Consider the following 27221-nt stretch of genomic DNA (forward strand, 5'->3'; position numbering starts at 1 on the left):
ATCTAGGACTGGCGAGGAGCCGGGTGGTGGCCCGGCCACACCGTGCATTCACAGCGTTACGGGTTTCTGTGTGCCCCTGCAGGAGGACGTCACCGCATCCCCGGTTTACAGATTTGGAGGCTCCGGCTCAGCAGTTAAGACAGGCACAGTGGCCACGCCGGCCACGAGCTCGGTGTGACACGTTCTAGAATCTGTGTCCGGCATCTTGCCTGTCGCCCGAGTCCAATCCTGCAAGGCCCTGGGTTAGGCCGGGCCCTGACGAAGGCCAGGCAGGGAGGAGAGGGGCGGCCGGCAAACCCGACTGCCCGCCGGGCACCGCAGGCTCAGAGCTGTGCCCTGTGGCCGTTCTTACGGTCAGTCTCCTCCTTCCGGCCATGGGGCGCTCTCCGTCCCCGGGGCTTTAGAGGGGAGGGGAGGGGAGGAAAATTCCTGTGAACCACAGCAGACAGGACGGCAGGGAGGAGAAGCAAGGCCGTGAACACGGCCTGCCCACACGTGGAGCTTCTGGGAGCTCCCAACCACCTGCTCAGCTCAACAGGCGTCCTGGCTGCCAGCGCACGCGGGACAATCCTTCCAGGAACGCTCTGAAGGCTCCAGCCCCACTCCTCAGGGAGCAGGTAGGAAGGGGGCCGGGCCCTGCGGGAAGAAGCTGGAGCTGAGCTCCTGCCTTCCCTTGAATGGAACGGCACCGGCAGGCAGCTCCCACCCACGCGGCAGCAGGGGCCGGGCCGCAGCTCCCCGAGCAGAGCCCGGGGGCTGAGCCCAAGCCCTCCATCACCCCGGCACACACCTGAGGGCCCTCACCTGCAACAGCGCAGCTGTTTCTAACTCTGCCTTCAACCCTCCTCCTGCCTGAAAAATCACCTTTGGGAAAATAAAGTCAACCGCCGTGACCTGAGATCCTTCCCCAGCCCGATCCGCGGCCGGGAACCTGTGCGCCAGCCTCAGGTGGCAGAGCTGGGAGGCAGCGCGGGGCCGGCCTCTGCTCCCGCCAGCTCACCCAAGACCCTTCCACGGAGGCTCGGCTCTCCAGGGAAGCCCTTCTGAGCCCCGGGGCCAGGGTGGGAAGGGCCCTGAGTCCCCCAGAGTCCAGTGAGCTGGCCAAGGGGGTCACAGCTGCCGCGGGCCGAGGCGGCTCAGCGCACCTCCCCTCCCCCGCGGGCCGCGGGCACCCTGCACGGCGCGGCCAGTCTGTGCTGTGCACCTTCTCTCCGGCTGCTCCCCGTCCTCAGCTCACCCTCTGCACCTGCCCTGAGCCGGCGGGCAGGCAGCAGCCGTGGGCAGGGTGCTTCCCGTCTGGGACTCAGTGCCCTCGGGGACCAGCAAGTAGAGATGCCAGTGATCTGCTGAGAGTTCCCGCCAGCAGGGACCCCCCCAGCCTGACGGCCCTTGGCCGCAGGAGCGGCACAGGTCTGGCAGCTCCTCTCCCTCAGCCTGTCCGCCGCCGTCCGGCTGCACGCCTGGCAGCACCAGGGGCACCTCCCTGGCCCGATCCTGACTTTCACCCCGTTACTCAGCCCTCCCGTGGGCACTGCTGACGCTGGAGCCCCCGCCCTGCTGCCCCCAAGGATGGGGCCAACGCCGAGGAGGAGGGCCGTGAGGGGCCTGGGGGCGCCCGCTTCCTGCGGGGGTCAGGGCTGCGGTGCCAAGCTCGGGGAGGCTGGCTGTCCGTCGGGGGACGTCGGCGTCCTGTGCGCACGGCTGTGTGCAGCGCCTCCTACCTTGAAGATGAGGCAGTCGGTCTTGTGCTCGGCGTACATGGAGGTCAGCCGGTACTGGTTCTCTGTGGTGATGTCCACCTGGTAGCCCGTCAGTGTGTAGCACACCTTCCGGAACTCCTGGATCTTGGTCTGGAAGACCTCCTTCAGCCTCTGGTTCTTCAGCTCCGCACTCTCCACCTGCTTCTTCAGATCTGAGGGGACGAGAGAGGCAGTCAGCTCCCCAGCCAGTCTCGGAAGGACAGACGCAGAAGGGCAGAGGGCGCCGGCTGAGGGGTGAGGAAGCCTCACGCGGCTCCTGACGGGAGGACGAGCCGGGAAGCAGCCCGGGCTCACCCCTCTCCTCCAGGCAGGGGCACAGATGGGGACCCTCCATCTGAGACTGCAGCCCTGGGTCTGCCCGCACCAACCAGACGAGCCGACAAACGCTTCCCCGTCTGCAGCCGAATCCCTGCCAGGGCTGGGTGTCCAAGCCCGCTGAGAGGCAGCGGGGCGGGGGGGCCGAGAGAGCGGAGGTCATCTGAGATGTGGACCACGCTGCCTGGGGTTCCCCACTGCCCGCCCAGAGCCCAGACCGCTGGGAGAAGACAGGCTCTCTGGGTGGTGGGGTCTGCGAGGCACCCCTGGGCCCACCATCCTTTACGCCCCAGCCCTGTTCTGACTGGGTGGCTCAGGACAGAGACCCTCAGGCCCGCTTGCTGCCCCTGCCAGGTGTACAGCCGCGCGGGGAGAAACCAGCTGTGTGAAGCCATCGGGAAGGCACGTAGCAATTCCCACAAATCCTCCACCCAAGGTGCCTTCCCAGTAATTAAACCCTGATTCATTCCCCCGTGAATTAGCGAGGCGGCTCCGCTCAGCGCACACGAGTTGCCTCCGAGGCCAGGTGCTTCCTGGGTCCCATCTGGAGCCGCCCAGGGGGTGTGGAAAACCCTAGGCCTCGAGCCGACAGCCTGCTGTGAGTCCTGCCCTTCCCGCCCTGCGGTGGGGACAACCGTCCTCCCTCCTCACACTGACCCGCAGGACCCAGCGTGTCTCGTGCTGGTTTAAGACGAGCAGATGCAGTCAGGGTCACCTGCAGGGAGCCTGCGTTCCAGGAAAGAGGGACCCCCCGCCCCGTTCTAGACAATCAAGCTGGACGCCACAGGGCCGGAGGCTGAGGATTGGGGCGGGGGGGCGGTTCAGCTACCCGACAGGCCCCAACACGCTCTGCTGCCGCCACGTGGCTGCGAGGCGGGTGCAGGGTCTCTCCCGCCTCACAAGCACGGACACAAGCGACTGGCGGCTTGGCCGCCGATCCACGGCGGAGGTAGGGCTGTCTGCCCCCAGGACCAAACTCCCGACAACATTACCACCCTAACCTCTCACACACTCTGTACCGTGCCAGGGTTTTGCACACACATCCCACGTCCTGTCTCCACAGCCTGCAGCTCTGTGGGCAGCCTGGTATCGGCCGCCCCCCAGCTCTGATGCTAGCACTGCGCCCTGCAGCCTCTTCACGGCACCTGTGTTTCTGGCTGGCTGGCCGCCTGCCGCCTGCCCTGCCCGGACTGCCCCCATCCATCACCCGGCCCAGCGGCCCTGCGGACACTCTCGTTCCGGAGCTGAGGGCCTCTCCATTGGGGACGTGGGTGTGGAGCCTTTGATCGATCGAGTAATCAGACTATGAGATCAAAAGGGTAACGGGCAGCTCTGACCCCAGGTTCTTCCCTTGTCTCTCAGCCAGACCACCTAGGATGGACGCGTCAGCAGAAGGAAAAACTCACTGACCGAGCGCGTGCAGTGACGTGTCCCCGTGTCAGACGGCGCTGCCTTGAGTACCTCTCAGGGGCCCAATGGGAAAAATTAAAGTTTGGTCATAAATGCAGCCCGATCTTGGAGAAGTGAGCATCCCCTCTGCCCTCAGGCATAAAAGGCCGTCTGTTCCGCAGCTCACAGACTCCTACAGAGACGGGGCCTCCCCGCTCGGGGGAGACGTGCCCCTGCCGCGCTCGGGGACCATGCTCTGCGCATCTGCCGCGTACCGGCACAGCGTGGCCCTCACAGCCCACGAGGCGGGGCCGGAATGTGGGGCTTGCGGGGGCTTGCTCCAGGTCACAGCGGCTGCCAGAGGCCGAGGGCATCTGGCCCCGGTGGCCTGGTCCACGTGGGGCAGGAGGGGTGCTGCTTCCAGCAAAGCCCGCCCAGAGGCAAGTCCAGGGAAGGGACCACGAGCGCCACTCTGACTTGCGGCACAGTCAGCGTCTTGCCCGCCCGCGATCCTCGTAGCTCAGTCGCTTACATACATGTGAATGAGTGACTCACAAAATGGTTTGGATTAAATAAGAAAAGCCAGGCCTTCATCCTTGGAAGCGGCAGTGCTCTGATTCAGCCTCTCCCAGAGCGAGCTGAGGCTTCCCCTGGTGGGACGGGGGCCTGCGCGGGGCACCCCCAAGACGCTCCTCTGCGGTCCCAGAGGCCAGAGGCTTCCGGAGCCTGCAGTGACCCCAATCTGCGCCCACCGGCAGGCACAGTCACAACTGTCACATCGAGGGCTGGCGGCCAGCCTTGGACCTGACCTGGCAGGGCCACACGCAGGCAGAGCCGGCGCCGCAGACAAGTGGCTGCCAGGGCTCCGCTGAGCTCCGGGGCCACCCACCCCAGACCTCACCGCCGTGTGCACGTCCCAGCCCGCTCGGCCGTGCCGGGGACGGGGTCACCAGACACTCGGGCCCAACGGCCTCACGCCTGGGCCCAGCCAAGGGCCCCTCCCCTCCTCTCCCCTGCCCTCCCCGCCAGCCCAGGGAGCCGGTCTGCACTGAGATGTTCCTGAGGCCCCCGTGACCGGCCCAGTCTCGGCCGGGCCCTGTCTTGCCTCTCCTGCCCTTTGAATCTTGCCCTCCAGCCCGCTGGCTGTCTCTCCTCTGAGCCGAACCTCCTCCCACGCCCCCCCCCCGCCCCCGGCCCACAGGCCCCTCTCCCTCCCAGGCCCCTCTCGGGGCTCTCTGCAAGTCCCTGGGGAGGGAGGAGGGAGGTGGTGGAGGCGGGGACAGATCGGAGATCAAGGGGCAGCGCCGTCCGCTCTCTGGCCCAGGCCCCTGGCCTCCTCCAGCCGCTTCCGAGAGGCCCTGGCATGGCTCTGACCCCCACGCCGCCTCGTCATCAGCCCCAACCCTCCTGGAATTGCAGGAGGCAGCTGTGAAAGCTCAAAACTAAACTGCACTCCGTTACGTAAGAGAGAGCGCCTCACCCGAAAGCAGAACTGCCAGGAGGAAGACGCGTTCACGGGCTCGCGGCTCCGGAGATCCAGGTCCCGGCCCCGAATCTGGAGACGGGTTTACCCGAGGGCTTGGGCACAGCCAGCGAGCGGCAGGCAGCCGGCCGGGCAGCCGGCCACGCCAGGCCTCTGCAGAGCCCGGCCGTGCCTGTTTTACTGAAAGTGCACCTGCCTCTCAGCCATTCAACTTCCTTCTTATGAGTTTGCAGGCTGAGGGCAGGGCATGGAGGCGGCAGCGGCGAAAAGGTCTCTGCTCTCGCTCTCAGGTCCCGAGGGGAGCCCGGCCCCGGCAGCAGCTCCCCCTGCGCTCGGTCAGACTCCGGCTCGCTGGCCCACACTCTGGGATGGAGACCCCTCAGAGGGGATTGAAGCCAACAGCCAGCACTGCCCTCTACACCCGCTTTGTCCCGGGAGGGGCCGAGATGCACACGCAGACAAGACGGCCGCAGAGATGCTCTGAAAGGTGGGCGAGGCTCTCAGGGGCAGGCCCAGCGGTCCTCTCATCCGAGTCCTCCCTTGCCAGGGGGCCTGAGCCGTGCCCACGGGGCGGCCTGTGCCAGTCTGGCCAGCCCATCCTGCTCCTGTGCCCCGTGGACAGACAGACCTCCAGCAGCACCGCCTGCTCCGAGCGCCTCCGTTCTGGGACCCCTCAAGGCCGTGGCTCCCTGCTGGCGGGCTGGCCTGACCCACGTCCGAGTCCAGAGGTTTCTGACAGTACAGCAAGTACCGCCCCCCGCCCTCCCGCCGCCGCAGCAGGCCCAGCCCCCGCGGGGAAGGCAGCTGGCGTGGGAGAGCGCAGAGCTGGGATGGGAACCCGGGGTCGCCAGACTCCAGGCCCGAGGCCTCCTGCCGCGGCCACCGAGCTCTGAGGGGCCTCGGCCCAGGCCAGCCACTGTTCTCGGGGCTCACACTCCGCCCTCTGCCCAGGATCCAGGGCCAGCCTGTCCTGCGTGAGGCCCAAGTCATCTGGACAGGACTCTGAGCTCCTAAGGGAAGCTGTGGCCTAACAGCCCCGCCATGGCCCCTGGCCTCTGCCCCTCCACGTCCACCTGCACTGGCTGCTGCACCCCAAAGGCGCCGCCCTGCTCTCGCCTCAGGGCCTCGGCGGGCGCCTGGGCGGCCTCTCCCACCTGGGCACTAACCCCCATCCATTGCCCCTGGAGGGGTGTGGCCTCCCACCTTGTTCCCAGTGGGCCCCACCTTTCCCATCTCGGCGGTCATCGTAGCACAACAGAGCATTTTAAGACACGCTTTGCTCGACGTCCGCCTCCTCCCGCAGCTACGAGCTCGGCAGGGAGGACCAGGTCCTCTGGCCATGACCGTGTCCCCAGGCATCTCAAGGAGCCTGCGGTGTGGAAGGCGCCGCTTCTCCACAAACTCTCCACCACACCCCGGAAGACGACCCTGAGGGAGTTTAAACACGAGCAAGCCCCTGCCCCCGACTCGCGCGTGGAACACACGTGTTCGTCCGCGAGCACGTGTTCGTCCGCGAGCACGTGTTCACCCGCGAGCACGTGTTCACCCGCGAGCACGCGTTTATCCGCGAGCACGTGTTCACCCGCGAGCACGTGTTCACCCGCGAGCACGTGTTTATCCGCGAGCACGTGTCCCTCCTCCTCTCCCTCCTGCAAAGACCGTGAGAGGGAGGGGAGACACGCGTTCCGAGGATGAGAAGCGGACGGGGACGCAGGCAGACGGGTCAGTGGCCCTGGGGGGCGGCCGGAGCACAGCAGTGGGAGCGGCCGAGGAACCGGGGGTCTGAGGGTCTGTGCGAGGAGTCACCCCCGGCTCCTCCTGCCCCAGGGCAGGTCCCCCCAACCCCCGGCAGGGAGGAGACCTGAGTCCAACCCCACGCACACAGGTCCTTTTCAGACGCTCGCTTCCTGAGAAGCCAACCTGCAAGACACTGCCCGGAGCCGCCTGCGGCCGCCCTCCTACACCCCACTGACCCACACCCCCGCCCTGCCCTCAGTCGCCACGGCTGGGCTGGCCCAGAGGGAGTGACCTCGCCGGGTATCTCTGCGCCTGGCGGGGGTGGAGGAATAGGGAGGTCTGGCGGCTGAGCTCCCTGCCGAGCAACCCCCCCACCCCGCAGCTGGGCGGCGGCCCTTCTGGGAAGGGGGTTGGAGCCGCACCTCTGTGTCCCGCGGATGAGCCCCTGAGAGTGGCCTGCGTCCTCCACAGAAACAGACCAGGGGTCACCAGACGCAGCGGGAAGCTCCTAATGTAAACAGTCAAACAGCCTGGACAAACAGAACATTACGAACCTGGTCGGGAGAGAGAAGAGCCGCCCCGCGCTGGGGCCGGGATCACGTGGGCGTCCGCAGAGGGGCTCAGAGACAGAGCAGAAGACACCTCCCAGAGACAAACAGAAACAGAGGTGGAAGACAGCAAAGAAGAGAAGAAACGAGACTCTGGGAGCTCCAACATCCAACTAATAGGGGTCTTACATGAAGAGACTACAGAAGGCGGGACAGAGAAAACATCAAGGAAACCACACAAGAGCCTCCAGAGGCCAAGGCCGCGTCTCCCCGGGCTCAAGAGACAGAGCGTGACGATGGCTCAGAGCACGCCAACGAGCCCTAACCCAGGACGAGAACGCAAGCCTACAGCTGACGGGCGGCCCGCTGTGTTCTGAGCACCAGGAAGCGAGTGGCTCGGCCGGGGGTTCCAGAGGCATCAGACACGTCAAGGGGAGAACCAGGACCGAGAGAATGAGGTGGACAGCAAGTCGTGGACAGAACGACAAACCGACACCTGCCCCGGACGGGAGATGTGGCCCATGGAACGAGACGCCACCCGTTCCAGCCGTAAGAAACACATACAAGGTCAGAGGATCCCAAGTGCTGAACAGTGATTTAACCAAAGGGGAGACAGCCACACAGGGTGCAGTGAGGCAGGGACATGCGTGTGTGCGCGTCCACGTGTATGGCCGTGCACGCTCACGTGCACAGGAGAGCTAGCGCCTCGCCCGCCTGAGGACCCGAGAGTCACGTGCACACAGCATTCAGACACAGGGTACGAGGCCTGGGGGCGCAGGCGGGGCCGCGTCTGCCCCACTCCAAGTCCACGGTCAGCACCTGGCTTTTTACTACCATGAAAAGGACCTTCCCAGCCCCTCGGTGGCCAGGGAGGAAAGGCCACTGCAGTGTCAGCTTCCTCGCAACCCAGGGAGGAAAACCCTCAGCAGCAAGGCGGAAGGCAGGTATCCGCCCTCCGCCCCTCCCGCCCACGCCTGTTCTCGCCGCGGCTGACCACGGTCATGACAAAGGCACGTGGTGACCACAGGGGCTCCAAAAGGGCTTTCGTCCCTGAGATGAGTGACGAAAGCCCAAGGCAGCCTGGGGGCCCCAACGCCACCAAGAGTGGCTGCTGCTGAGACTGGACCCCCCCCCCCGGCCTCCCCGGATGAGTCCATAAATGGACCCCCAGTGGTAGGCAGATGCCACAGCGGGGGAGCTGGGACCAGCCCCGGCCACGGGCACAGGGAACTGAGCCTTGTGCTGGCTGCAGACCAGGCCCTGCGCGCTGCCCGTCTAGGCTGGGCTCTTGCAGTGACGCTGTGTAGGAGGCTGGAAATCAGGGGCTCTAGGAGCTTCTGAAGTTATCCTCTGGGGACTCGGGACAGAGTCATTTATCTTTCTGAAAAGTGAATAAAAAACACTTAGGCAATGCTGAGATTTTCAGGTTCTTTTAAATGAAACGATAAAAGGACGAACGCATCCCCGTTAGGAAGAGCAGCCCTGAGCCCAGGCTGAGCCGGCGGCTGCTTCTCAACGTGGTGCACGCGGGTCCGCTCCCAGGACACCAGCCTGAGGACAAGAGGAAGGACTCTGGGACCGGCCGGCGGGAAGGCTGTGGGGCGGGCCAGGGCGCCTGGCGGGGGGCGTGCTGTCCGCTCGTCCAAGAGCCAGGACCACCAGCTCCCGGCTCTGCTCCAGGCCATGAAGGCGGTCGGGGTGCCTCTGACCCCCGCCCTCCGCTCTCTGGTCTCCGGGCACCCTGGCTCCTGTGTTCACGCACACTCCATCCCCGCAGCCTGAAGGGGTCTCCGGTGCACGGCAGGGGCAGCCGCGGTGGGAGTGATGGCAGCCCATCTCCCGGACGCTCACCAAGCTTGTTCTCCGCGGCCCCCGTTTCCTCAGCACGTCCACGAGGAAGCTGGATGAGTGACTGCTGCCGTGATGGGGACACCGAGGCTGGCCCGCCCCTGGGACCAGTGCTTCCTGCTGCCTCTGCTGGACCTTGGCGCCGAGGCCACGGCCCTGCTGCTCTCCTGGGACCCTGGCAGCCAACAGCACATGAACAACCTCGCCAAAGGTGAGCCAGCTGGTGACTCTGGGCCCATGGGCCTCGGGTCTTCCTGAGGTCAACACTGGGTCCCAACTGGAGACTGGATGTGGGAATACTGAGAAGGCAGGGGTGCGGCCAGGTTCCTGGGTGAGCTCCGGGCCCTGGAGGATGGTGGGTGTGGGACCAGGTCCCGAGTTGGGCCTCAAGCTGCTGGCGCTGGCGCTGAGGGGGAAAGAGCGGCGACCACGGGCACGCAGGCGGAGCCGAGCCAGGGGCTGGACAGCGAGGCCACACGGGACCCCACAGCTGCTGGACGTGGGGTGCTGGGGTGGGAGAAGGCTGCGAGGGGGGGCGGGCAAAACGTGTCCCCACGTAGTAGCGGGGTGCTTGGGAGTCAGTCCCTGCAGGCAAACAGAGGCCAGGGAGGGGCCCTGCCCCAGGAGGGGAGCACCCCCACTAGTGTCGGGGCGACGCAGACCCCTCTCACGGAGCCCAGGCTGACCTGGATGAAAGAGGCGCTGTGCTGAGCCACGCGGCCCGTCCACTGGTGCTGCCTCGGGCGCCCTTGGCCATCGCTTCCCCGGGGAGGAGCCGGCCCCCCGGCAGGCCCCTCGGGAGGCAGCCCCGGCCTCCCGGCAGGCAGCAGGCAGTAACCAGTCCTGGTTCTGCTGAGGCCCAGAGCGGGGCCACGCTGCCGGGGCCGAATTATCCACGCCTGGTAACTTCTAAACTATTTCAATTTTACATTTTTAAGTACTTAACAATTAGGCATCAAATACTGATGCAATTTTATTAGCCACCGTGGGAGCCGGCGCTGTGGGACTGTGACTGGGTGAGGGCCCTGGCCCGGCTGGCCACCTAGAGGGAGGAGATGGTGGGCCACCTTCACAGCAGAGCTGGGCTGCCGCCCGACGTGGCACGAGCCTCCTGCCCATCCTCCTGGACGCCGCCTCCCGTCCCAGATCCATATTCCGGGAGAGGAGGGGGGAGGAGAGGAGCCTGTGTGGTTGGCAGGCGCCGAGGGGCCCAGGGCCAGCCGGCCGGGCAGCTCCGTGGTCCCCGGCTCCCCTCCCCGCACAGCGCTCAGCAAGGAGGCCTTTCCAAGAAAGGGCACAGCGGGGCACCACCGTCCCCCGCAGCCAGCTTCAGTGACAGGGGCCCAGGACCCTGACATCCGCTGGCCAGAGCCTCCTGCCGCCAGAGGGGACGGCTGTGTTTGAACTGCCTGCAGCCAGACGGCCCAGAAGAGGCTCTCCATCGTGAGCCCGTGTTCCCCGCTGGGCCGGAAATTGCACGTTTCACACGAGAGAGGAGATGCTAGCCCTGGAATTACATGCAGATGAGCAGCGCGTGCCCACCGCCAGGCCTCCTGGCAGACGGCCGCCCTGGAAAGCACGGTGCCGGCGTTCAGACGGAGATCTCTGTGATTAACTGCTCACTTGCGCAAGCAGCCTGTCACCTTGCACAGAAGCGATCTGAAAAGACACCAGCAATTATGGCCCACCAGATTATGGGGTGGGAGAGTCCCGCGGTGACAGGCGGGCGCCGATGTGACACCACGTTCTCAGAAGACTCCCTCCCCCACCGCTGAGACACAGCAGCTGAGGCCCCAGAGGACGGCCCCTCCCCCCGCCTCGCTGGCTCTTTCGGGAGTGGAGGACCAGCTGGGCCTGGATGCAAGGTCACCGCCTGGTGCCCACCTGGACTCAGAACAGCCCCGAGTGGGGCACAGACGTGGGGAAAGGCCCAGAGGAGGCCAGTGCCCGGCCCCCGGGCAGCGCCAGCACTGCTGTGAGGAACCGCCCTGAACACTGGGCACCACCTCGGTCACAAAGGCTGGCTCCTGCCCAGGCCACCAGCAGGGCCCCGGGGAGCCCCGTCTACCCTCTGACGTTACTTAGGCACCTGCTTGGGTGCTGACCACCCATTTCTCCCGACTGAAGCACCCCGACAAGGGTGGTGACCTGGGCTGCACGGCTTACGGCTGCCTGGGCGGCAGGAACGGGAGACGCTCGTCCAGTGCGGACATGACTCACTCCGCACGCACTTGCTGGTCTCAGGCTTTGGGATGACCCTATGAAATTATCACCACGTGCGTCCCCACTTCACGGATGGGGAAACTGAGGCTCAGGCCGTCAAAGGCAAACCACCTGAAGCTGCGCTCATACGCTCACACGTGTGTACTCACGCATGCACACGTGCGCACGCACACACATCCACACATGTTCACACACATGCCGGAGCCAGAAACCACCCAGAGGAGAGGCACACGACAGCTACGGTGCATCACAGACCCCGAGACGGAACCGGAGAACCCTGCTGTTGAACACGTGGCCGACAACTTCCACGTGCCCCTGCAGGGGTGCTGCCAGGGGCTACCTGGGCAGAGGCGGAGGTTTCTGGTGAGCAGGAACCTACGTGGGGCCCCGGCCTGCTGGCTCAGGGTGGGGACAGAGCACAGGGACGCATGTCTGCAGGAGGCTCTGGCGCTCTCTCCACTCTGCGCGCCGCATGTATTATTAATTCCTGACAGTGGGCTCACACAAAACTAATTCCCTGGAAGGCGAGCTCCCTCTCAGAGAGGGAACCTTTTCAGAGCTCATCTTTTATTGACTGAGTCATTTTCGAGTCAATCTGTCTGCTTCCGGCAAGACAAGAGTTTTACATCTTCTCTTTCTCTCCTTTGGAGATGTGGCAGTCTATTAAAACCTGCTAACGTGTGCAGCTAGGCCTCAGATCCGAACTGGGATGACTTCCTCGGATGGCAGGAGATAAAGGAAGAGGACCTCGGGAGCTGCTCGGCCGCGGGCTCTGGAAGGAGGGGAGGCCGGGGCGCGCGGGGACAGGGCAGGCAGCCCCGAGGGATCCGGAGGGGCAAGGATGCAGGCTTCCCGGCAGAGCCAGGCCTGGAACGTCTCCCAGGAAGACAGGGTCCGGGATGGGGAGTGAATCAACGAAAAGTGCCTGGGCTCTGCCCGTAAGAAGTAACGTGCCAGACGCACACGCCCGGCCTGGAGGGCGCAGGAGGTTCCCCGGGGTGGTTCACACTTCACCATCAAGGACAGGGGGGCCCTCCTGCCCCTCTCCGGCCCAGGGTGTCCCGTGTACTGGGCAGCACTCTAGCCTCAGAGGACACAGTCTGGACAAATAGGTAAAAACCTAGCCCTGATGGAAATTACATTCCAACCAGGGACACAGATAAAAACAACGTAAAGAAGTAAGACAGGCGGTATTCCAAAGGCGGTAAGCACCATGGAGGACAAGAAAGCCGGCAGAGGGGCAGCCATGCGAACAAGCCAGGGGCACCTCACCCAAAGGGGAGCCAGGGAGGAACAGCGAGTGCAAAGGTCCTGAGGCGGGACTGTGCTTGGACCGTCCAAGAAAAGCAAGGGAGGCCCCCGACCCAGAACCGTACCTGGAGATGCAAACGGTCTCCAAAAAAAAAACAGTGAGGTTGGGGGCCTCACGGCGTCAAGGCGGCAGGTATCGGCACAGACGCAGCAGATGGGCCGCGTGGCAGAGACTCTAGACCGAAGCTGAGCCCGGCGACTGATTCTCAAAGCGACCGCCGGACACCAGGGTGGGAAGACGAGCCCTGCCCCCTCACAACACGTGCGCGAACTCACTGACGGGACCGTAGGTCTTCACGTAAGAGCCTCTAGGAGAAGGCGGGCGATCACAGCCTCGGGGGAAGCAAAGATCTCTCAGGGCAAAAAAAGCACTAAGCACAGAAGAAGAAACGGACAGATCAGGCTTCATCAAAATAAAAAACCTGTGCGTATCGAAAGGCAGCATTAAGAAAATGATGAGAAGAAAACAATCTAGTTGGAAGATGGGCCGAAGATTCCCACAGACGTTTCACCAGGGAAGACGCACAGATGGCTGGTGAGCACGTGGAAACGTGCGGGGCGCCACCAGGCTCTAGGGAAACGCGGCCACCCCGAGACGCCACTTCACACCCGTGACGACGCTCTAATCAGAGTCGGGGAGGAACGGACGTTAGGGGGGACAGAGCGCTCAGGACACGCACGTGGGGCACGCAAAACGGCACAGCCACCTCGAAGACCCCTCGACAGGTTCTCAGAGTTAAACCCAAATCTACCACAGAATCCAGCAACTCCGCGCCACCCAAGAGGAAAGTCAACCTACGACCACACACAGACTTGGATCCCAATGTTCACAGCAGCCCCCGAGTGGGAACAACCAACGTGGGCACCAGCTGACTAGGGACACACAGCACGGCGCACGTATGCAGAGGAGCGCTGCCCATGACACGCAGGAATGAAGCGACAGGGAGGACCAGGCGGTGGGGCCAGACACAGACGCCGTGTGCTGCGGGACCCCCTTTCTGTGACGTGTCCAGAAAGGACCCACCCACAGACAGAAGGCGGGTCAGCGGCTGATACGGCTGCAGGGGGAGCAGACACCGACTGCGAATGGGAAAAGGGGTCCTTCTGGGCTGACGGAAATGTTTCAAAGTTAGATTGCAAGGACAGCTGCACGACACGGTACATTTACTAAAAGTAACCGTACACGTAAAACAGGTGAAGATTGGGAGTTTAGGTTTTCTTTCTTTCTTTTTCTTTTTTCTTTTAGAGACTATTAGAGGAGTGTTAGGTTCACAGCAAAACTGAGCAGAAGCTACAAAGATTTCCCCAAAACCAACACACAGGCCTCCCAGCAGAAGGGGTGCACTTGTTACAGCGGATGAACCTACCCTGACTCAGCACCCATCACCCCAGTCCACAGCTGACATTCCTGCTCACCCTGGGTGTGGTACCGCCTATGGGTTTGGACAGACGTGTACCACATGTACTCACCACCACCATGTCACACAGAACAGCTGCACTGCCCTAGGATTCCCCTGCGCTCCACCTGCCCACCCCTCCCCCAGCCCCGGGCCACCACTCACCTCCCTCCTGCCTCCACAGCTCTGCCCCCTCCAGACCCGTCACATAGCTGCAATCATCCCAGACCGGCTTCTTTCACTTAGTGTCGTGCGTGTAAGTTTCCTCCATCTTCTTCATGACTTGACAGCTCCTTTCTTTTTAGTGAGAATAACATTCTATTGCCTGGATGGACCGCAGTTTATTTAGCTGGTCACCTGCTGAAGGCCACCTCGGTTGCTTCCAGGTTCTCGTGTGGACACCTAAGTTTTCCACTCCTTTGGGTAAATGCTAAGGAGAGTGACTGCTGGATCATATGGTAGTTTGGTAAGAAACCACCAAGCGGGCGCCCAAGGTGGCGGTGCCATTGTGCATCCCCACCAGCCACAGATGAGGGCCCCTGGCACTCCACACCCTCGCCAGCCTCTGCTGTTGTCACCGTCTGGATCTGGGCCATTCTGACTGGTGTGTGTGCGGGATCTCACTGTAGTCTGGGGGGTTCAGTTCCCAACGCGCTAATTCTGTGATGCCACGGGACACCAAGCGGGGGGTGTCACGCTGAGAGCTGGGAGCCCGACAGGGACGCACGGGGACCCCACTGACGCTGCAGACACAGCTCTTCTCTAGACGGAGGCCCAGTGGGGCCGCTTCTGCTGGGGACGCTCCCACCCGCCGGTCTCCTGAGCGGGCGGCCTTGCCCCGGCCGCTGTCTCTGTCCTGGAAGCGGTGGAGAGGAGGGCTGGGTGGGGCGGGGCCCACCCCGCCCCGCCCCCGCCCCCTCCTCTGCTGACTGCCTGCAAACCCCGAGATTAAATTACACGGCTTCTTTACAACTCCAATTAAACGCCTAATTGATGGTGCTGCCCTTTATTACCTGACACCAGAGAATAAACAAACAGTGTGAAGAGGGAATGGCCAGGGACACAGTGATTAAAATGCCAACTGGTTTGCAACAAAGCGCACTGTCTGGAAGCAGCCGAGGAGGGGGCTCGCCCTGGCGCCCCGGCCTCGCACCCACACCAGCGGGCTGACCCGGGCTCACCTTCCCCTCTCACTTCCTCCGGGGCTACAGGGGCTCTGAGGACATCGGCGTGGCCTCGAGGCTGGCCCGGGACCGGCGAGAACACGGCCCGCCACCTGCCCTGGGGCGTCTCGGGCTCTGCAGGGGACACGTCGCGGGCGGTGCCAACCGCACAGCAGCTCCAGGCACTCGAAGCCGCGGTGGCACTCCCTCAGGCCGACACGCCCCCGCTCTGACCCAGCCCATGAGGACAGCGCCCCGCCCCTGGCCACTCTCGGGGGAGTCTGTGCAGACCCTCTCCCCTCTGGCTCGCGGGCCCGCGGCACTGAGGAGGGACGTGCCCTGCCCAGGCGGTCCAAGACCTCCGCCGCCCGGGCCACCTGGCGACGTCCATCCCCGGCTTCCACGGTCTTCTGTGGGGCTCAGGTCCCGTCTCCGAAGTGGACGCTTTAGCCTGAGCCGCCAGTCACCTTCTGTGACTGAGTCGGGGCAGCTGCTGGGCCAAGGACTCTCGGGCCATTCCTGTCTCTCCAGACAGAGGAGATTCTGCCTGACAGACAGGCTCCCCCGCGGCCGGGCCGATGGGGCTGGAGGATGGCAGCTGTCACCATCCTCACTGCTCCCTGTGGGCTCTGTGCTCCGGGGATGCAGTCACGACGGCCTGGAAGGGTGACCAGCCTCAGCTCAGAGCCGAGGGGGCCGAGCGGGGGCAGATACTGGCCCCGGTCACACAGCGGGGCCTGCAGTGGGCGTTCCGGCAGCGAGTGTGGCCGGTTCTGCCTCTCACCAGCCGAGACCCAGGACCTGCGAAGCCAGGACCGCTGCCAGGACAGCAGCTCCTCCCTCAACTGGCTCAAGAGGCCCTTTCCTCTGGGACTAAAAATTCACTTAAATGAACAAAAAGAAATTCATGAAGCTGAGGGTTCCAACTACCGCAGGGGCTGGGAGCCTCCCTCACATTGTGTCCATCTATCTGTCTGTCTGTCTGCCCGTCAACACCTTAGGGCCGGCGCTGGGTGAGGCGGGCATACAGCTGGACCACAGCCCCGCAGAGCAGCGCCCAGAGTCAGAGGGGCGCGCACCCTAGGCCCCCGCACTGCTCTTTCCTCACCCTGGCACCGAGGCCCCCCCTGCTGCTGACAGGTGGCCAACCTCCCCACGGGGACACGGGGTCGTGAGCCGTCTGGCAGGTGGGAAGCAGGGCTGGGGCAGAGCGATCTTGGATGCAGGAGTCGGGGGAGATCGGGGCCCAGGGCTCCGAGCCCGGGCTGAAGGGCAGGGTCACGGCGACCTTGTTCAAAGTAGACGTGAGGGGTTCTGTCTACAGCAGGCAGATGGCGAAGGCTCTTTCCCCACGCCCCCCGCCGCACACGGCTGTGTACGGGAAGCAACGCAGAGGCGACCACGGGAGAACCCGGAGGGCGGGAGGAGGGTGGAGGGGCTTGGGACCCGGGGCGGGGAGACTCACAGGCCCACCTGGTGGAGGAGGGAGGCCTGGATCCCGTGTTTCTAGACCCAGCCCAGCGGCGGCCGGTGGCCAGAGTGGGACTGGTGCCAGCAGAGGGGCTCGGAGCACCCCGACCCCTGGCCGAGAAGGGGGCCCTGCCTCGGGCCCCTCTTTGTTCCACAGGCCTGACGCTCCCCTCACCTACCCAGAGACACAGAATGCGACGAAGCTGAAAATTCGCCTACCAAAGTAATTTATACCTTTAATGCAAAGTCAAGAACAACCAAATCCTCACGGCTTTTTCTTGAACTTGACAAAGCACTTCGGAAATTCATTCAGAATAACAAACAGGTAAGAAAATCTAAATGAGAGGAAAGTAGGGGAATGCCATGTTCTACACCAGATACTCAAACCTAATTTCAGTTATAATTACTAAAAATATGGAACAGAAAAATGGAATAAAAAAACAGAAACCATGGAAACAGATAGGGACGCATTACAAACCTACAGGGCAAGGAACGATTATCTGATAAAGGGCACTACGGCATCTGTTTACTGACCTGGGGAAAAAATCAATTCAAATCCTGACCATACACCACGTACTAAAATAAGTTCCAAGTAGATTAGATCTTCAAATGTAAAACAGAGCCAAAAATAAAAATCACAGAAGAAAATAGAACTATTTATCAAATCACTAAAGAACTTTCTAAGCTTAAATGGAATAAATAGATGAGATTCCAAAATAAGTTAGAAGTTTCTATACAAAATCATCACCAAGAAGAAAGAGAAGTTAAGCTTCTCTGCAAACTGCATAAAAAAGGAGGTAAAGGAGCTCTGATCGTGACGAGACCTTTCAGGAAAGAGGAAATAAAATCTTTTTCCTTATTAGTAATTAAGTGAGGTGCCCTTTATATTAAAAGATGTTAAACATGCATAGCCCTGACACTTGGGGTGGACGTTCTGCAAGGTTTAACCCAGGCGCCGACGTGTGTGACAGCCCAGCCCCCCGAGCATTTCTCTGCACCGGCACCCCCCAGCCCAGCACCCCGGCCCAGTGGTCTGTCTCTGACTTTCTCCCTTCCCCATCCAGCAGTCTGCCCGCAGAGCCCCGCACCCTGGGACCTCGGGGCTTCTCGCAGGCCGTTTACGGAGACCAGCACGTTGGTCGCTGGCTACTTCAGTGCTGAGCAGCGGGGCGGGCGGCTGCACCAGGCGGGTGATCTGTTCACCGGTTAAAGCACATCTGCGCACTTTACAGCTTTTGGTGACTATGCGTGATCCTGCCACAGAGTCACAGGCTCCAGGTCTGGGAAGGATGAAGAAAGGAAATCCACCCGGCCCTTCACAAAGGCACTGATCCACCTGGAGGGAAGCAGGGGACAGCCGATCGCTGACCCAGAGACACAGAAGTACAGGCAGCTGAAGCAGCACAGAATCCCAAGCACGGCCGACCCACAGCCGACTTTCCCGTGTTAACTGCAGTGCTGACCAGGCTGGGCAGAAGGACAGCTTCACGATGGTGCATCCCTCACCCGTGAACGTGGTGTGTCTCCATTTACTTAGAAATCCTTTGACTTCTTAATCAATGCTCTGTCGTTTTCAGTCTATAGCTCTTTTACGTGTTTTGTTAGAATTATACCTAGGAATTTCGTTTTGGGGAGAGTGAACAGGAACGGTATGATGTCTTAGATTTCAGTTTCCACATGTTCACTGCTAGTATATATCATATACATATTATACACACACGTATCATATATAAAGTGAATTCAGCAAGGTTGCAGGATACAAGATCAATACACAAAAATCAACGCTGAACTCACTTCGCTAGTTTTGTTTTCTTAACTTCTTGGGATTTTCTATGTAGACAAACATGTCATCTGCGAAGAGGAAGAGTTTTGCAGGCCCTTCCTTTCCTCACTGCTCTGCCTGGGACTTGCAGTACATCTAACCAGGGTGGTGAGAGTGGACATCTCTGCCTTATTTCCGACCTTAGGAGGAAAGCTCTGACTCTGACCGTAAGTGTGATGTCAGATGGAGGGCTTGTGGACGAGCTGCGTCTGGCTGAGGAACTTCCCCTCTTTTCCTAGTTTGCTGGGTTTTTATCAGTACTGAATTTTGTCAAATGCTTTCACTCCACCAAGTGATCTGATCCTGCTGATCTGGTGGATGATATCAACTGACATTTGAAGGCTGAATCAGCCCTGCATTCCTGGAACAAATAAATCCCTGTAGGTTTTGTTCTTTGTCTTGTCATTGATTTTGAAATTAGAGTAATATTGGCTTCATAAAAGGAGCTGAAAAGTGCTCTCTATTCAATTTTCTGGAAGAGACTGTATAAACTGGTGTTAATTCTTCTTTAACTTTAGGTAGAGTTCACCAGTGAAGGCTGGTTTTTTGAAAGCTTTGTGATTATGGATTCGATTTGCTCAATAGTTACAGGACTATTCAGACTATCTACTGCATATTGGGTGAGTTTTATAGTTTTGAGTGTCCTGAGGTGGTGGCGGTCGTTGTTTGGACCCTGGTTCCACTCGGTCTGGATGCAGAGAGAGTGGGGAGAAGCCCTGCTTTCTGGCCCGAGAAGGAAGTGGGAGGAGGCCGCTCTCCCGGCTGTGCTCATCCTGTCCTGTCCCAGCACCAGGCCATCTTGTGGAGGCGCAGCTGTGGCCAGACAGGTGCCAAGACCCCCGAGGGCGGACCCTCTCTCTATGCGCAGGGCTGTGGCCCCAGGAGAGGGGGGAGTCCCCACTGCCCTCCTCTCTGTCCCCCGCTGGCAGTGGCCGTGGACACTGCTGCGGCCGTGGGAAGGGCCTGGCGGGGCAGGGACGTGAAGGCCTGAACGTCTGGCCAGGGGCCTGTGAAGGGGGCCCTAGGGAACCGGGGAACGTTGGAGCTGAGGGAGAGGGAATTCCACGTTCCACTGTGCCACGCGGACCCCAAAAGGCACCTCTGAGGTGGGCGTGTGGGGGTCTGACCCTGAAGGGCCGTGAGGCCTGGACCGTGGGCCAGACCACTGCCCAGGACCCAACGGCTGAGAGGAGCACAGCAACGGCTCTGAAACTGAACTGACAGTGGAAGCACAGCCCTTGGAAGGGGGCGGGAGCTGCTGACTGGCCCACCTGGCAGATGCCTGCTGAAACCCAGACCCACAGGATGTATGTTCTCCAGAACTTCACAAAGACCTGAAAATGTTCAAAATGTCCAGGACACAATTCAAAACCAAGCAGCATATGAAAAACCAGGAGAAAGCGGACCTGCTGGGAAGAACCCAGCCAACGGGCACCGACCCCAGGTGACAGAGACGCTGGGACCCTCAGGCGCCTGGGGCAGGGTGGGGAGAGCGGCTACGAGACGTCCTCGGTCTCCCCGGAAGCGGCACTGCCTGACACTGGGCTGCAGAATCCTGTCCACCCCCAACCCGTGATGTCTGTCGCGTCCGTCACACCACACGCTGACCCCCAGCTGGGGGCCCGTGTGTCACCATCACCCGCACCTACCGTCCGACCTGATGCTTGCTTCCGTCAAGCTCTCTTGTTCACACAGAAAGGAAGTGATCTGAACGATTACAGATTCTCATCAAAAACCACGGAGGCCAGAGGCAGAGAAAAGGGAAAACTGCTGACCCAGAGCTCCACACACAGCAGGTACCCTCCAGGAGGAAGGGCAAGAGGAAGATGCTGTCAGACAAAGGGGAACCACGAGAGCATGTTTCCAGAACACTTGCCCTAAAAGAAATGCCAGGGAAGCTCTTCCAGCAAAAGGAAATGATACCAGAGGAAAACCTGTTATTTCAGGAATGAAGAAAGAGTGACAGCAATTCTGAATCTCTAGATAAAAATCATGAACTGTTTCTTTCCCCATGTGTTCTTTAAAATATGAATGACAATTAAAATCAATAATTATAACATTTTACAGTGGGTACATACAAATGAGCATTACTACAAGGGGGAGGGGGCGTGGGAGACCCGTGTTGTGAAAAGACCCCGACATTCCAGGATCTTATCATCCATCCGCAAGTGGTAAAATGTTAATTACAAGTGCACTGCGGAAAGTCAGGCACGCGCACTGTAACCCCTAGAGAAGTCACTTCCAAAGGTCTCTAGGGCTCCCCTGGTGGCACAGTGGTTGGGGGTCCGCCTGCCAATGCAGGGCTCGTGCCCCCGTCTGGGAGGATCCCACATGCCGCGGAGCGGCTGGGCCCGTGAGCCATGGCTGCTGAGCCTGCATGACCGGAGCCTGTGCTCCACAGTGGGAGAGGCCACAACAGCGAGAGGCCCGCGTACTGCAAAAAAAAAAAACAAAAAAAAAAGCATCTAGAAACATAATTAAAAAACTAAGATAAATCAAAATGTAATACTAAAAAATATTCAAATAATCTTAAAATAGGTAGAAATGAGGAAATGGGAATAAAATACAGAGAAGGCAAACAAAACTAATCGTAAAATGGTAGGCCTAAATCCAAACGTATGCAGAAATTATGTTAAATGTAAACTGTCTAAACGTACTTATCAAAAGACAGAATACACATCCTTACCAGGTCCACATGGGACATCTGGTGGTTCACAAGTCTTGGCCACCAAACAAATCTTAAATTAAAAAAAAATTCGAGGGACTTCCCCGGTGGCGCAGTGGTTACGAATCTGCCTGCCCAGGCAGGGGACACAGGTTTGATCCCCGGTCTGGGAAGATCCCACATGCCGCGCAGTAACTAAGCCCGTACGCCACAACTACTGAGCCTGCGCTCTAGAGCCCGTGAGCCACAACTACTGAGCCATTGGGCCACAACTACTGAAGCCCTTGTGCCTAGAGCCCATGCTCCACAACAAGAGAAGCCACAGCAACGAGAAGCCTGCACACCACAACGAAGTAGCCTGTGCGCAGCAACAAAGACCCAACGCAGTGGAAAAAGGAAAAAAAAAAAAGTACCATAATCTAAATCTCACATCATATGCAAAAATTAACAAAATGGATCACAGATTTCAATGCAAAACTGAAAGACTTAGTGCAGAAAACATAAAAAAAAGGGTCTTGACCCTGGGTTTGGCAAAGTTCTTAGATCTGACTCCTATAAAAGATAAACTGATCACCTAGACCCCGTGCTCCGCAACAAGAGAAGCCCCCGCTTGCCACAACTAGAGAAGGCCCGCGCGCAGCAACGAAGACCCAACGCAGCCAAAAATAAATAATTTAAAAAACATTTGCTCTGAGAAAGACACTGTTAGGAAATGAAACTCCCCAAACTCGAGCCAAAGACAACAATCCAACAAAAAATGGGCAAAAACCTGAAGAGAGACTCCACCCACCCAGGGGGATGCAGGAGCGGCTAACACGCGACAGAAGATGCTCCACATCTCACCTGTCAGGGAGATGCCAGTTACAACGGGGTGGACTCCACTGCACACACCTCAGGATGACGAAGGGCCCTGGGCTGGTGCCGCCGCAGAGCCCCACCCCGGTGGGGCCGGGGGCGCACGGCCGGCCGAAGCCAGCGGCCCACTGACCACGTGACCCGGCAATCCTGCCCCAGTGCCCGCCCTGAAGAAACGCACCAGCGCTCACAGGAACACGCAGTTACTTCCTGTCTTTGGTTTTCAGGTTTGCTAACGGTGTATGGCTGCATCTGACCCACGCTCTTGTGGGCTCAGGTTCCGACATCAGCTCGGTGTGAAGCCTCTGCAGTGCTTTTAAGATCCACCCGGCGCATGCGGCTCGGGGCTGGCCAGACAACGGTGCCCCAAGGACCCCAGCAGCCTCCCCGCCACCTGCTGCAAGGCCGGGAGGTGACGGGTGCGGACGGCAACGCTGTTCTGCTGGGGCGGGCAGGGAAGGGAGGAAGCCTGAGACCCAGGCACGCCTGCTGCTCCCGGTAACCCACCCGGGAACGGGCCGGGGCGCAATTCCCGATTGTCGCCTCTGCCTCCTCCTTCCCCGGTCTTCCCGCCTGTTCAGCGGCGGTCCCTCCAGCAGAGGATGACAAGCTGGGGAAAGCACGGGGCAGGACTCCTCGCGCTGCGGGCTGGGGGCTCTCAGCTGCTCCCCGAAGGCTCGAAGCGGCCAGAGGCCAGCACCTGAGCCGAGCACAGCTCTCGGCTCTACGTTACAGCCACCTCTAAGCCTCGGGCAGCCAGACCGGGGCCACAGCAAACCCCGAGTCCATCACCTCGCATCGGGCGCCGAGCCACACGGAGCCTCGGCGCCCTCACCAGTGACCCGCAGCTGTCTGGGCCTCCTTGCTCCCCGTGGCGCCTTCCCGAGCTAGTGTCAATCCAGTATGGCCTGCTCCCACCAGGTGCCCCCTGCCCCCGTGCCTCCCTGCAAACACAATCCCCACACCCAGGGCCTGCCCTGAGGCCGCCTCGTTCCCGTGGCTCTTCCCTTGCTGACGTCCAGCTGGCCCCTGCGTGGCTGCCGGCTCGGGAAGCAGGTGCTACGGCCTCCGGAGCCTCAGCGAGTCCGCGCTATCTCCCCAGCTGCCATCACACCTGCACTCACGGAGGCCCGGGGGACAGCAGCGACTCAGAGAAGCCCGCCCACCACGCCCCACATCTGGAGAGCCCAGCTGGCCCTCGCGCCGGCTGAAGCGGGAAGGGGGTGAGCCCCCGTCTGGAGAGAGCAGCAGAACCAAGATGAAGCCCAGGCAGCGCAGCTGCTGCAGGGGCGCCCTCCCCCCTGGGCAGAATGGACGGGCTCCAGGGAGGGCCCTCGGCGTCCCTCCTCCAGGCACCTCTCGGGATCAGCTGCACCGCACAGTCAGACAGAGACAATTATGAACGCCTTCCGTGTGTCGCTCTGACAAGATTTTTTTTTTTTTTTGCGGTACGCGGGCCTCTCACTGCTGTGGCCTCTCCCGCTGCGGAGCACAGGCTCCGGACTTGCAGGCTCAGCGGCCATGGCTCACAGGCCCAGCCGCTCCACGGCATGTGGGATCCTCCCGGAACAGGGCACGAACCCGCGTCCCCCATATCGGCAGGCGGACTCCCAACCACTGCGCCACCAGGGAAGCCCAAGATTAGATTATTTTAACGTTAATTCTTTACCTAATTAAACCGCAATGAACAATCTCTCCGGCCCAGGCTGGGTAAGGTGTGGGGTCATGCAAGGAGCACAGCCAGTGCTGGGGGCTGAGGTTTCAGGCTCCTGCCAGCCGAGGGCGCGGCCTTGGTAGGGGTTCTTCAGCGACTCCTTTGTCAAAGGTCCAGGAACGCCCGGAGACAAGCATCCCCTGCGTGTCGGAACGCAGTCACCTGAGGCTGGGCACCTCCATCCCCAGCGCCCGGAGCGGGCGAGCCCGGAAGTCCTCAGGAGACGGGGGCACCCTGTGCTGCTGGTCCGGCTCCGTCCCGGCCACCCACACGACCCCCGGGGGCCTTCTGCAGGCCCAGCTCGAAGGCCACGCTGTGTGCACGGCAGACAGGACCCGTCCAGAGGTGGGGCAGGCTGGCCCGTGAGGCCCACAGGGGAAAGCGGGCGGTGTATGTGGGGCGGGGCCTTTGCTGGTGCCCAACTCTCCAGGACGCGTCTTTGGAGGTCAGGGGCCTCCACGTGCTGAGATTTCTTTCTACGGTTGGAGGCAGGTTACAGCTCAGAGCCCGGCAGCCTGGCCCCGCTGCTGCAGCCCTGGGTACCGAGGCAGATGCGGGGGCCCGGGGAGGGAGTTTGCCAAACTGTGCCTCTGCCTGGCAAGGCAGAAATAGACACACGTGGCCTCACCTCCACAGAGGCCAGTGCCTGACCACTGTGCGCAGTCCACAGGCCAGCCACCCATCCGGCTGTGGCAGCGCCACCGGCATCTGTCTCCCGGGCGCGTAAGAGCCACCAGAGAGGCACCTGGCCGCTTGCATGGCTCCCCCGGGGCGGGGCTGACCCTGGGCTGTGAGGAGCGGCCAGCGCCCTGAGCCTCAGCTGCTCCACTGGCCGACAGAAGGAGCGTGCGGCTGGCCTGAGAGCGCGGACGGAGGACCACAGGGTGTCTGCAAGAGCTGGACACCCCCTGGAGCGAGGCCGTGGGTGACTGCAGGCTACGAACACAGTGGCGGGGCTCCCTTGCCCACGTGGCTTCAGTGGGGACGCTCCCCCGAGGATCCCGAGAGCTGACCTGGCCACCCTCCTCTTGGTCCCACGAGGAGGGAAGTGGGGTGACCAAATGACGACTCCTTTCCCGCCCACACTCTGGTGGGCCGCCAGCCCGCTGGGTCCAGCCCAGGACGTGTCAGCACAGGGCACCCCCCACTCTGCCGCCCCAGCCCCACTGGGTCCACGCAGCTCCTAAACGAGGCTCAGGCTGCCGTTCTCAGCCTCTGCTGCCCCGTCTCCGTCACAGGACCGGCCCAAGCCTCTGTGGACCTGGCACTCGCCAGGCCGCCGCACGACTGCCCTGGGCTTTGTCTTAAGCTTTACGCTTTATTTTTACTCCCACGTGCGTGGTTTAGAGCCCAGTCACGCCCAGCAGGTCCTCTCCTCCTCCAGCCAACGACTCCGATTACCTTGGTGTTAAGTGGCTGACCCCCTGCCGGCTCGCACGTGCCCCTCCTCCTGTCCTCATCCTCCTCCCAGGACCCAGGACTGTTAGGACGGTAGGTGCTGCTGGAGCTGGGCTGTGGCAGACGAGGATTCCGCGCTTTTCCTGCACAGCATCCTGTCTTCCCTGGAGCTGACGCTGTCCTGTCTTCCGTTCGCTGACTTTTCCGTGCACCCATCGCTAACGCAGCCGCACCTCTTTGCTGACCCACGTGGGAGCTTCCTAACCCTGTGGGGGCAGCAGATGTAAACAGGAGACGTGAGATGGGTGCCCCGGGCAGGGCGGCGGCTCCGTGCAGCCAGGGCAGCGGGCCCAGGGGCACGGGGCACACGGCCTGGCAATGGGCCACAATGCCCCCTGAGACACGGGCCAGTTACGTCCTGACGACCCCCTGGCCTGAAAGAGGCCCAGAGCCTCTGACCCGCTCCAGCCAGGGCTTGCTCCTCCCCCACACGTGTCCCAGGCTGGCGTCTCGGGCTCTCTGCGCTTCGTCTCCTCTGCTGGGCACATGCTCTGACAGCCTCCTGAGATGGGGCGCACGGTGAGCTTTTCCGGGCTTGCTGGAGCGCGGGTGCGGGCCGGGGCTGCCGCCGGGCTCCTCTGGGAACCTGGAGCAGTGCCCACGGCTTTCCAGCACCAGGGCTGCTGCTGAGAAGGAAGCTCTTCTGATCCCTGGCCTTTGACAAGTGACCCGCTCTTCCCCTGGGGGGGGCCCTTTCATCCACCCACATGGTGCCGGTGCGACCTGCGACCCCGCCTCTCCTGCAGCCCCGCGACGCGGCGGACCTCGCGGGCCGGGCGGCTCCCCGCGTTTCCTCCGCTTTATCTCCTGCTTCCCAGCCCGTCGCCTTGTTCTTCTGCTTTTCAGATAAACCTTCTAAACTTTACCTCATAAATCTGCTGTTTAGATTTTCATTTAACTCTTGGGTATTTCTAACTTCCAGAAGCTTGTTGTTTCCATTTTGAAACAATTTGCAGTCTCTTGCTTGGGCTTTGCTCCTAGAAGTCCGTCCTTGTCTCTCTGAGGACGCAGTGCTTTGGCGGTTCCCTGCACTCTGGCGGCCCGCGCCCTCCAGGTGCGTTGTTCTGCCTGTTGCTCTGGCTCCCTGGTCACAGCCAGCAGTGGGTCCTCCTGGCCTGCCAGCTCAGCCCAGGGTCCGGCCGGCTGCCCCCGGGGTCAGTGCTTTCGGGTCTCCTCCGGAGCTGGTTAGGCTCCACAGGGCGAAAGGGGAGGCGGGGGCGTCTGGGCATCCACCAGCCTCATCCCTCGGCTCCACTGCCGGCCCTCGTCCTGGATGGGCCCTGTCCACACCGTCTCCGGAGCCGCAGCTCAGACATGCGGGAGGACGCGGGCTGCCCCACAACCCCGCAGGCCTGAGACAGCGCCCGAGGACCTGCACGGCCCACGTGTTCCTGGGCCGCCTGCCGCCCGCCCGGGAACCACCCCTTGGAAACGGCTGCTCCAGGAGAAGGAGCCGCTGTGCCGACTTGCATTTCTCACTTCTGCCGGGAGAGGGGCCACGGCCCACCACGCAGAGCTGGGTGAAGGTCTGGGGACCCTTCCTGCCCCCTGACCGCACCCCCAAGCAAGCTTGCCGGTCACGCCCCTCCCCCAGCGCCCCTTGCTGCCCTGGGCCTTTGGGGAGGCTTGTGGCGTCAGTCAGCGCGGTTCCTGCCTCGACTCCGTCTTCCTGAGCTTGTTCACCATCGGACCACCCGCCCACCGACCGCCCGGATCCCAAAGGTTTGCCGTTGTCCCTCTCGCTGTGGGGCCTCGAGGAGGACGGTCCGACTGGCCGCCTCTGCCTGGAAGCCCACAGCGTCTGTGGGCACGTGTCACAGCGCCCTTGGGAGGCTCCAAGCAGCTGTGTCCCCAGAGCTGAGCACAGAGCCACTGGTCGGAAGGAGTGACAGACCCCACTGGGTAAATGATCTGTCGCATTAGACGGCACGAGTCCTTCCAGAGAGTAAAGAGCCACCTCGAGGTGCCCGCGTCTGCATCTTCAGCTTGTGAATTTGTCAAGGACACACAGGCCGCTCGAGAAGAGGTGCTGGAGCCGTGGCTGGAAGGAACACGGGGAGAAA

The 27221-nt window shown here is 61.6% G+C and overlaps 1 protein-coding gene across 1 annotated transcript in view; it reads right to left on the reverse strand.

Moving 5' to 3' along the window:
* The window catches only part of MAD1L1 (mitotic arrest deficient 1 like 1), a 318780-nt gene that overhangs the window by 33355 nt on the left and 258204 nt on the right, over positions 1-27221 (reverse strand). The window contains exon 17 of the mRNA XM_082856688.1: positions 1722-1912. Coding sequence (XP_082712814.1) covers positions 1722-1912 — 191 coding nt within the window. The remainder of the gene's footprint in view (positions 1-1721; positions 1913-27221) is intronic.

This window comes from Leucopleurus acutus (assembly GCF_964270905.1).
Source record: "Leucopleurus acutus genome assembly, chromosome: 16".
Lineage (NCBI taxonomy): Eukaryota > Metazoa > Chordata > Mammalia > Artiodactyla > Delphinidae > Leucopleurus > Leucopleurus acutus.